General features: G+C 33.2%; 1 protein-coding gene across 2 annotated transcripts; it reads right to left on the bottom strand.

Annotated features, from left to right (window-relative positions):
- Nucleotides 1–2,221: 2,221 nt before the first annotated feature.
- Nucleotides 2,222–10,005, bottom strand: LOC124532904 (inositol oxygenase-like). 2 transcript variants are annotated; one of them, XM_047108020.1, is made up of 8 exons: nucleotides 9,918–10,005; nucleotides 9,599–9,720; nucleotides 8,578–8,755; nucleotides 7,995–8,203; nucleotides 4,146–4,282; nucleotides 3,680–3,814; nucleotides 3,213–3,308; nucleotides 2,222–2,497 (listed from the first exon to the last, which is right to left on the bottom strand). In XM_047108020.1, the coding sequence occupies exons 2-8, from the start codon at nucleotides 9,611–9,613 to the stop codon at nucleotides 2,389–2,391; spliced, it is 879 nt and encodes a 292-aa protein (XP_046963976.1). In that variant the 5' UTR covers nucleotides 9,614–9,720; nucleotides 9,918–10,005; the 3' UTR covers nucleotides 2,222–2,388. The 2 variants fall into 2 exon arrangements, with proteins under 2 accessions (XP_046963976.1, XP_046963977.1); XM_047108021.1 differs by having other exon boundaries at nucleotides 9,914–9,988.
- Between the last annotated feature and the right edge of the window lie 397 nt (nucleotides 10,006–10,402).

The raw sequence follows: 10,402 nt of genomic DNA, 5'->3' as shown, positions 1-10,402 counted from the left end.
TTTATTCAGGTAGGCTTTTACAAGCACTTTTGAATTGCAATTAAGTGAAGCTACCATCGGTTCGGAAAGTAGATTCTACCGAGAAGAACCGGCAAGAAACTCAGTAGTTATTCTTTTTTAACATTTAAAACCTTATAAGAAAAGTAAATATTATTTATCTATAATTTATGTATGCGAGATATTTATATCACGAGATTTCTAACAGATATGTCAAATTGACTTGAAAATTAGCATACTTGTTACTTTTGAGATGTAACCACTTATTAAAAAAGAATTTTAGATATTTCAACGTTAAGTTCGAGGTAATTTTTAAGTGAATTTCACTTGTACGATTTCAGTAAGGACAAACAGTACGTAATATTTGTTTATAATACTTAATCAATTCTGGTTATAACTTGTTAGATAGGTACGTATAAGCAAAAATAAAATTATAATTACTAAAAAAAAACAAGTCGATAAAATTAAAAATTATATTTAGGTAATTAAATAACACCGTCTGAATGTAAAGTTAATCAATTATTTATAACTTAATATGTAAGTACATCTTAGTTTAAAGTAGGACTTTTTACATGCCCGGTAGATATGACAAAGTTTATATGTTCTAATTTATACCGCAAATACTTATTATTTTTGTATTCTGGTTCAAATGTCGCTGTGTAACTATTGGGTACAAGGGACATAACATCTTAGTTCTCAATGCTGGTAGAGAATTATCGATGTAAGAAATGCTTTATGTTTATTATTATTATGGTCGGTGGTGACCACTTATTATTAAGTGACCAAATACAAACCTTTATATATGTGTTTATATGCATATAAATCGTTTGAGTAACTTCCATTAATAGTTTGTTAACAGCAATTTATTTTCATTCACGTTCGTTCAATTTAAATCTATTTTTAACACGCGAGACAATTTATACATCGCAGTACGAATGAAACAGACCGAACCGCGTGATGGAAGCTATATTAAAATGTCACGGCCAAGTGTACTGCGCATATAAATTAGCAAAACAGATGATAAAAATTTATTACATTTTTATTATAAACACAATGACAGTAAACTTTTTTGTTTGTTTTTGTTTTATTCCTTAGATATTTTATTAAAATAAGTCTACAGCGGCTAACGAATGTGACGTCAGTAGATAAGAGTTAATTAACTTTGTACAGATACAAATAAAAACAAAATTCCGTTCAATTAGGATCGTAAAAATGTGAAAACTAACAGAAGCTAAAGCTTTCATAGCATTATATCGATTAGCCATTTTGATTAACGTGTGGTTTTACGCGCGAGAAAATGCTTGAACTTTACATGCAGCACACAAACCTTCAGGTCGCATTTTACCCCTTCGAGGGACATAAAAATTAAAAAATAGCCATATCCTTCCTCTATACCTCGTTCATACGAAGACGTAATAGAGTTAAATAAGCATTAATAGCTAATATTAAATATATAAAAAACCATTATCAATACAGCCCAAAGCAAAGGAATATTATAATAACTATTTACTAATGAGTTATTATACCTATAATTAAATACTAATTCAGGCTATAAAGCTCTGGAACAACCATCCTTTAAATATTCGGGAGGCCAAATCCATTGATATTGTTAAAAGATTCGTAAGAAATCACTTTTTGTCTCAAAAGCCAATGATTTCTTTTACTTTTCTTCTCGTGTTTTTTCCTTTTTTGAATTTTGTAAGTATGATTTTGTATTGTTGAAAAAATAAATATTACTTTTTATTTCTCATTATGTTTGAAGACATCGTTATGTATTCTTACTAATTGTATATAGATTTATTTGTATATTTAGATTATATACTTTTATTTATTTTATATAGATTGGGTATTTTATATATACATTTATTACATAGTTTAAATAATAAACTCATGTTATTTTATTTATTATTACAGCACCACCCACCTCGTATTCTATGAGCTATTCTACACCGTTGGTTGCCTAGAAGAGATCGCTATGTAGCGATAAGATCGAACAAAATTGTACGCCTGTTCTATTAAGCCCAAATCTACGTAACATTTATTTTTACTTTACTGTGTGGTGTACAACAAAAAATAGAAATAAACAAACAATTCCACTATATACTGACTGTTACCACAGAGTATTCCCAACCCTTTTTACGGACTGACATTTTTTTTATTTTTATTGCGAAATCGGCCATCTTGGATCTTATATGAGAATATATAAAAAATAAATGATACACAAATTATTTAATGCGAATTATATTTATTTTGTACTATAAAAAACAACCTTTAAACATTCTATAGTTGGTGTGATAAAAATAATACGTTCAAAATAAATAATCATAACTAATATAATACTCGGAAATAATACATGGTTTATACATTTAGCAGGATTAAATTCGGTCGTAATCACCACTCGCAAACGCCTGGAATATATTTCTCGATGAGGCTTTCGTAGTAAGGCCACAGAGCTTCGATGTCGGGCATCTTTTCACTTTTAGTGTAGAGGTCATATTTACTGAAAAAAATGTCAACTATTTAGGAATATCAAGCCTATTTTCCGATAATTTTTCAAGTGGAACTCTCTTATTATACAATTCGACAGGAAATTTATGATCAAAATGGCAAAGAATTCGTATAATTAATACATATTTACGGACAGACAATAATATTTGTACCATATTGTGTTAAGTCGCTCAAAAAAGTGATTAAAGCTAAATTCTTGGAATATATAAACCAAATCAATTATTGACAGCAAGTATCTGTTAAGTAAAAGTTTTGGATTAATGTCGCTGTTCTAATACGGGAATAATACTCGTAAATAAGTCAGAATGTCTTCACCACTGGATGCTCGTTGCAAACACAAAATAACTTGAACATATACACAATAAAACATCCAAACTTTGGTGATGGGATTTGTTTATGTATTTTTGGGTATTATAACTAGTGACCCGACCCGGCTTAGGACACAATACTGATGCTAAATATGCTACATAATTTTTTATCACTTCACATTAAAAACTTCTAAATTTATCTGTGTTGCTTTACAATATTTTCCTTGTATTATATACAAAAACTTGTCTTTGGAATTACTTTATCTATTAAAAAACACCGCATCAAAATCCGTTGCGTAATTTTAAAGATCTATGCATACATAGGAAAGAGAGCGGTAAGCGACTTTGTTTTATACTATGTTATGATGCTGATGATGATGGTGATGATGTAACACCTACTTGAACTCTAGAACCCATTGTAATATCTGCTCATCTTTCTCGTTGGTGAGGTGGCGGTAATCGCCACCAGCGTGCCACGGGTACAACGAGTGGTACCTAAAGAATTTAGATTACTTCATTAGAATTTTGAACCAACATGCCAAACTGCTTCGGATATCCTGCTAGTGGATCATGATGATAAAAATGTTCCATTATTTTAAACTCTCAATGAATATTGTAAATAGTAAATAATATAGAAATTTAATATCTGTCTTCCATAAGGTTTAATTTTATTTCATACCGAAAATCATTAAATTCGGTTCAAAGTTTTGGTCCTTAAATCGTTGCAGAAAAAGCTACTACTTTTTTATAAAGTGTAAGTTATTTAATACCAAATCTATGTACCTACAAAATTAGTCATTATTTCAAGAGATTGAGAATACCACAAAATGTGTTCATATTTCTTTAGAATATAAATTGATCATGACCTGATCATGTAAAGCGCCTTCTCCGGTAGCTTGGACTTGTTGTGCAGCAGGAACTGGTACAAGTACTCGTCGTGGCTCCAGGATATTAGGAGATTGTCGAGACCGCAATGGGGCTCGTACATGCCATACTTTGTACTGCAAAAAACATAATAACCAAAAACCGTAACAAAATAGGAACAACCGTATTTTTATGGTATAGGTCGTCGGACGAGCAAATGGGCCACTTGATGGTATGATCACCGCCGCCCATAGATTTTGCTGTTAGCAATATTAACCATTCCTTACATCGCCTTGGGAATTAAGATGTTATATCCATAATGCCTGTAGTTACACTGGCTAACTCGCTTCTCAAACCAGAACACAACTATACTGAGTATTACTGTTTGGCAATAGAATATCTGATGAGTGCATTAGTGGATCATTAATTTCATTTGAAGCAATTAAACTCCGTTCTATTAATACTTACTTATATTTTGGGTTGTAGGTATCAGGGTTGTCTTTGAAACTATCCTGGCCGTAGACGATGGAGTCGGCCCACTTGCATCCCACGGGGAAAGTGTCACCCACGACGCACCATTGAGGCTCGCCGTAGAAGGCCATCACCTGGCCAGGAGATTGGTTATGCATTCATAAAATTGCAAAGGAACTACACAAAGAGTCGCATTGAAAGGAAGGCTTAACACATACAATGCAGAGTGAGGTCTAATGTGCCTCGTATGTGTCTCCCTTGTGGCGCGGCTGAGAAAAACATAGATGTCTCTGTCGCGCGGAGGCAGAAACATCTATTTGATATATAATAGGAAAGTGATAAATGTATTTATACGATGCCTATAGATAACCGAATGCTATAGTGTACCTAATTTAATTCGTGGTCCATTTTACAACGTACCGCACTGAAGAAATAAAATTTGATCACATCACATCTAGTCATAGTTTTTTAAACGATACAGGGTCTACTAAGAACCGTACTGGTATTGTTATAGTTTTCATAAGAGGTCTTAAATGCCCCGAACCGCAGGAATGAAAAAAAAATACGACAGCCATGTTAATCCAAATCGAATAGTGCCTTGTTTAGTTCGAATACTACTAATGAGTTTTCATATCAGTAATTCTTCTTTATAGAAGATTTATGTCGTGCGGTTCAGCGTTAAAAGAAAACCTCAATGTTAAATATGTATCTCACATGAGACAACAGGAAGTTCCGAATCGTCTCCTTAGAAGCAAAAGTCTTGACTCAGCTTTAGGACATTTATTATTATTTTATTTAGTTTATTTTAGGCGGCTAGTTGACGGTTAAACACCTATCTAGATTAACCTACACATTTAAAATGTTATTCATTATTTTAAATTGTTATTCAAATTCAAAAATATACACGTCATTTTATAAATCTATAATATATATTATAAATGTGAAAGTAACTCTGTCAGTCTGTCGCTCTTTCACTACCAAACCAAGGAACCGAATTTGATGATTTTTTTACGGCATAAACTCCAAGGAAGGATATGGGCTACTTTTTTGCCTCAAAACACAACCAACCCCTAAAACGCAAGCGAACCCTCGGGCAACAACTAGTTAGTAGAATTGTAATTTATGTGAATGCGTATATACTAAAATAGTAGTATTAGACCTGGAGATGATAATGACAAAATATTTGGTCATTTGACTATCTAAAAATACAAGCACAAATCAAAATCAAAATCAAAGTATACTTTATTCAAGTGGGCTTTTACAAGCATTTTTGAATCGTCATTTAAAAATTAAGTGAAGTTACCACCGGTTCGGAAAGTAGATTCTACCGAGAAGAACCGGCAAGAAACTCAGTAGTTACTCTTTTTCAACATTTAAAAAAATACAGTCATGTTAGTTAATTTTTAAGTTAATCGTTCGACACTCGTTATTTTTCCGACGCGTTCGATTAACGCCCACACGATTGGGCCGCCGGTGCGAGCGCTATGACCATCATTTTTCTTTTTGCCTTTACGTAATTAGACCCCTGAAGAACCGCCATACTGGTACAAATGATCAAATATTTTGTGTTCAAAATTATCTATATCAGTTCTGCGGTTGAAATGTGAAGAGGTGGCCGACATTGCTACTTGCGTTTATAGTATTAGTAGGGATTACGCTATCTTAGATAAAATATTTCACTGAAACTTTACCCCCGTGAGATATACCAAGATGCGATAATACCGGAACCCTTTGGTATTTCTTATCTCTTAATTGTATATGTATTGATATATTGTATATCTTGATATGAAATGGAAGATGAAGATATAAGTCGTCACCGTCTTTGAAGTTCCCTTGAATTATATGACGAGCGTTTTTTATCTTAAGTTCAAATATTGTGTACGTCGTGTGTCACTCGCTTCGATAATATATATTTTTCAATATATTTAAAGTTAATATATTGAGCTGATATGGCCCAGTGGTTAGAACGCGTGCATCTTAACCGATGATTTCGGGTTCAAGCCCAAGCAAGCACCACTATATATATGTGCTTAATTTGTGGTTACAATTCGTCTCGTGCTCGGCGTTGATGGAAGACATCGTGAGGAAACCTGCCTGTAATATCATGAAAATTCTGCCTCATGTGCATTACACCAACCCGCATTGGAACAGCGTGGTGGAATATGTTCCAAACCCTCTCCTTATTAGGAGAGGAGGATTAGCCCAGCAGTGGAAAATTTACTTTACTTTACTTACTTTTTAAATCAGTCAAAACTGACTTAGAAAGTATGATTTCAATTTTTTCTTAATGTTACAAGGAGTAATAGGGTCCTGTACATCAGTGGGTAGTTCATCATAAAACTAACTACCTTTCCGTCTCGTACTGTAACATTACATTTTTTTTTAATTTTTTTGTAAAAGAAGAATGTCTTATTCGCCATCTTATCATGATAGTATGAATTGTTTTGAAATGCACCTACGGCAAAAATGTAAACTTCGATTTTCAATTATTAAATAAATCATTATTAAAGTATAATTATAGAATTCATAAGTTGAAAAAACTATGTTGAATACATATCTATTTAATTGATGTAATTATACGTAATAAAAGTAAAACATAGGAGAAAACCCATCAAAAACATGACGAAAGGTCATCAAGAGGTTATCGTCTTAACATAAACGTATTTTATCAAACGAACGGACTATTTGTAATTAATCCATTATGTCAAGCTTAAATCTTATGTTATACTCAGAAAAACGTACCTAATGGCCCATACATACAATTTATATTAAAGAGGATTATTTTGAGAATATAAGTAGTAAAAAAAAAGTAAAGTAACAGCCTGTTAGTTACCCACTGCTGGGCTAAGGCCTCCTCTTCAATTAAGGAGAGGGTTTGGAACATATTCCACCACGCTATTCCAATGCGGGTTAGAGCAATGCACATGTGGCAGAATTTCGATGAAATTAGACACATGCAGGTTTCCTCACGATGTTTTCCTTCACCGCCGAACAAGAGATGAATTGTATACACAAATTAAGCACATAAATATATATTTATATATATAGCGGTGCTTGCCTGAGTTTGAACCCGAAATCATCGGTTAAAATGCACGCGTTCTAACCACTGGGCCATCTCAGCTCCATAAGTAGCGTAGACTGAATTTAGAAACCTCGGCTAAACTGATAAAGAGACTTCTTACCTCTCACTCTTTAGAGGGAGAAGTAGAAATAAGAGTGAGTAAGACACATTCCTTCAATATTCCTCGCAACGAGTAGTTACTTACTAGCATCTACCCGCAGCTTTACTCGCGTGTAATTTGAATATATTAAATATATTTACAGGTTAACTAAAATATTACGATAATTACTTCTTTGTATATCATATTTGTGTGTATTTCACATCTAAGAGTAAATATCCAGAAACGTAAATACGTATCTACTCATATTTGGTCAGTAGCCCAAAAATAAAAATTCATGTTTCTAACTTAATAAATGTCTAACTTACATAAAAACCTTCAATCCTTATTTACCCCCTTAGGGGTGGAATTTACAAAACCTCTTCCTGTTGGTTTCCTACTCACAAAATTTCATGGCAACAACTTAGTTATAATAGTTTACGCTCAACATGATAAATCAGTAAGTCAGGACATGTTATTTTATGAGTACCTAAATAATACATAAATTAGTGTATTATTATTATTAATTTTTGTACATTACACTCTTTACTTAACTTTGTTTTTCAATTGATTTTTTAAGAATCTTGATCAAGGATTGTTTGCTATTTTTAGTACACATTAATCTTTAAATACCACTTGAATCAAATATTGTTAATAAAATAAATGACCCTGAATAAATAACACGTACCTTGCCCAAATCGTGTATGAGTCCAGTAAGATGGAACCAGTCATCATCAGGGTGGTCCTGTCTGATCCTCTCGGCGGTTTGGAAGGCGTGGACTATGTTGGGCAAATCGGTGTCAGGGTCAGATTCATCCACCAGCTCGTTCAACTTGATGAGAGCATCCTTTATCGTTGATTTGAAGTGATTGAATTTGAGCCACTTTTCACGTTTTTCTGTGCAAAATAAAGCAGTATTTATTAAATTTCCAATACATTATATACTGTTAATTTGCACACATTCAAACTGGGTCAAGTTAACTCAATTCCTTGCCAAAGGAATATCTTCAAAACTTGTAGAAATAAAAGTAATTAGAAAATAAAATATTTAAAAGTATTGCTCATAAATTGCAAAAAATAAATAAATATTATATTATCACTAGTAATGTTCCGGCGCTTCGCTTACGTCTTAGTCTATTGGCTGTCATGTGTCAGTTGTGCTTCACACCAAATTTCATCAAATTCGGTTCAGCGGTTTGGTCGTGAAATATCGACATACAGACAGAGTTTCTTTCAAATTTATAATATTAATATAGATTACGGGTGCTCACGTTTAACGAGGTCCACCGTGACGTTAGTGTGCATGGTATAGTACGTCCTGCGCACGCGCTCCTTAATGGGGTCGTTGTCGTCGATGCTGTAGTCACGGAACGCTTCGAGCGGCTTGTCGTTGAAACTCGGTTCCGGACGTAGCAACTGCGAGGGGTCTATCATAGACACCGGAGTCTTCTATAAACATTCATCAAAATTTATACAACACTAGCTGTGCCCGCAACCTTGTATGCGTTTGAATTTAACAAAAAATAACATTATTATAGTCTAAGTTACTCCTTATTATATCAGTTATCTGCCAGTGAAAGTCTCATCACAATCGGTCCAGCCGTTCCAGATATGAACAGGAACAAACAAACAGACATACAAAATTGTAAAAATAAATATTTTGGTATATGTACCGTGTATACACGTGCATTGAGTAAAAAAAGGCCTATTTTAATATTACAAACAGACACTCCACAATTTTATTATATGTAAAGATCAAAATATATATGTACATCAAGTTTTTCACATAAGTATTATTAACATGAAGTTCTCAAATATATAAATATGCTGTTGAAACACTTGGACCTTGCAGTAGTGGTACAAAAAGCTTCATCAAAAGTATAACACCTCGCCTCATTGCCTCCACTGGTGACAGGAGGGCATGTTCGTTTGCCCAGAGGATCGAAATTGCGATTCAACGGGGAAATGCGTTAGCATTCTTGCTATCACTCCACGCGGTCAAGATTTATACAGTAACTAGTTTTAATTCTAAATATTAATTTTAATCTTTCATTATAGAAGATATAAAAGTAACTCATAACTTTCGTAAAAGTTTAAAGAATAATTGTAACCAATATGTCGTATAATGAACGGAATATTACGTATGTTTTTGAGTTTTTGTTTATGTGTGAAATAATTCTAAATCTATTATTGTTATTTTGATAAAGCAAACAATTATTGGAGGTTTCATTTAGTATTTACACACCAAATCTCCGAAAAAGGGATAAAAAAAAAGAAAAAACCCCGACTTACAACTTTAGCCGCCATCTTGGATTTCCGTTGCAGTCCCAACTAAACAATATTTATCAATAAATTACAGCTGTCATCTCAATTCTTATATAGGCGCCACACGACGAGGTATCAAGTGTGTGTATCTATTGATAAAATGAGCTTAATTTTACTATTAGATAATAATCAAGGTGTAAAGACATTGGCACAGTGAGTTGAAACGTTCTGTAAGTTATAAGGCTCGTTGACCACAAAGCCATTTCTTAAGTTTTTTATTTAATTTAACCATCTTGCTTAAAGGGTTATGGTAAATATATTTAAAAAAAAATCTTTACATACATACTCTGGAATTAAAGTGTTGGAAATGTGTAATGAGTTTCTTGCCGGTTATTCTCGGTAGAATCTACTTTCTGAACTGGTTGTTATTTTACATTTAATTCGACACAGTAACATCACGAAAAAAAATGCTTTTATGAGCCCACTTGAATAAATAATATTTTTATTTATATTTTATATTGAATAATTAAATAACACTTGTTGACGCCCCGAGTTATGCATAATATTGGTTTCGCTGAGACTTTAGTATTTTTTATGGTATAGGTTGGCGGACGAGCATATGGGCCATACCTGATGGTAAGTGGTCACCATCACCCATAGTCAATGACACTATAAGAAATACTAACTATTCCTTATATCATCAATGTGCCACCAACCCTGGGAATTAAGATGTTATGTCCCTTGTGCCTGTAGTTACACTAGCTCTCTCACCCTTCAAACCGGAAGACAACAATACTGAGTACTGTTATTTGGCGGTAGAATAACTGATGA

This window comes from Vanessa cardui, chromosome 10 (genome assembly GCF_905220365.1).
Source record: "Vanessa cardui chromosome 10, ilVanCard2.1, whole genome shotgun sequence".
Taxonomy (NCBI): domain Eukaryota; kingdom Metazoa; phylum Arthropoda; class Insecta; order Lepidoptera; family Nymphalidae; genus Vanessa; species Vanessa cardui.
Note: the sequence above shows the minus strand (reverse complement) of the source record. Positions and strands in the feature narration are given on the sequence as shown.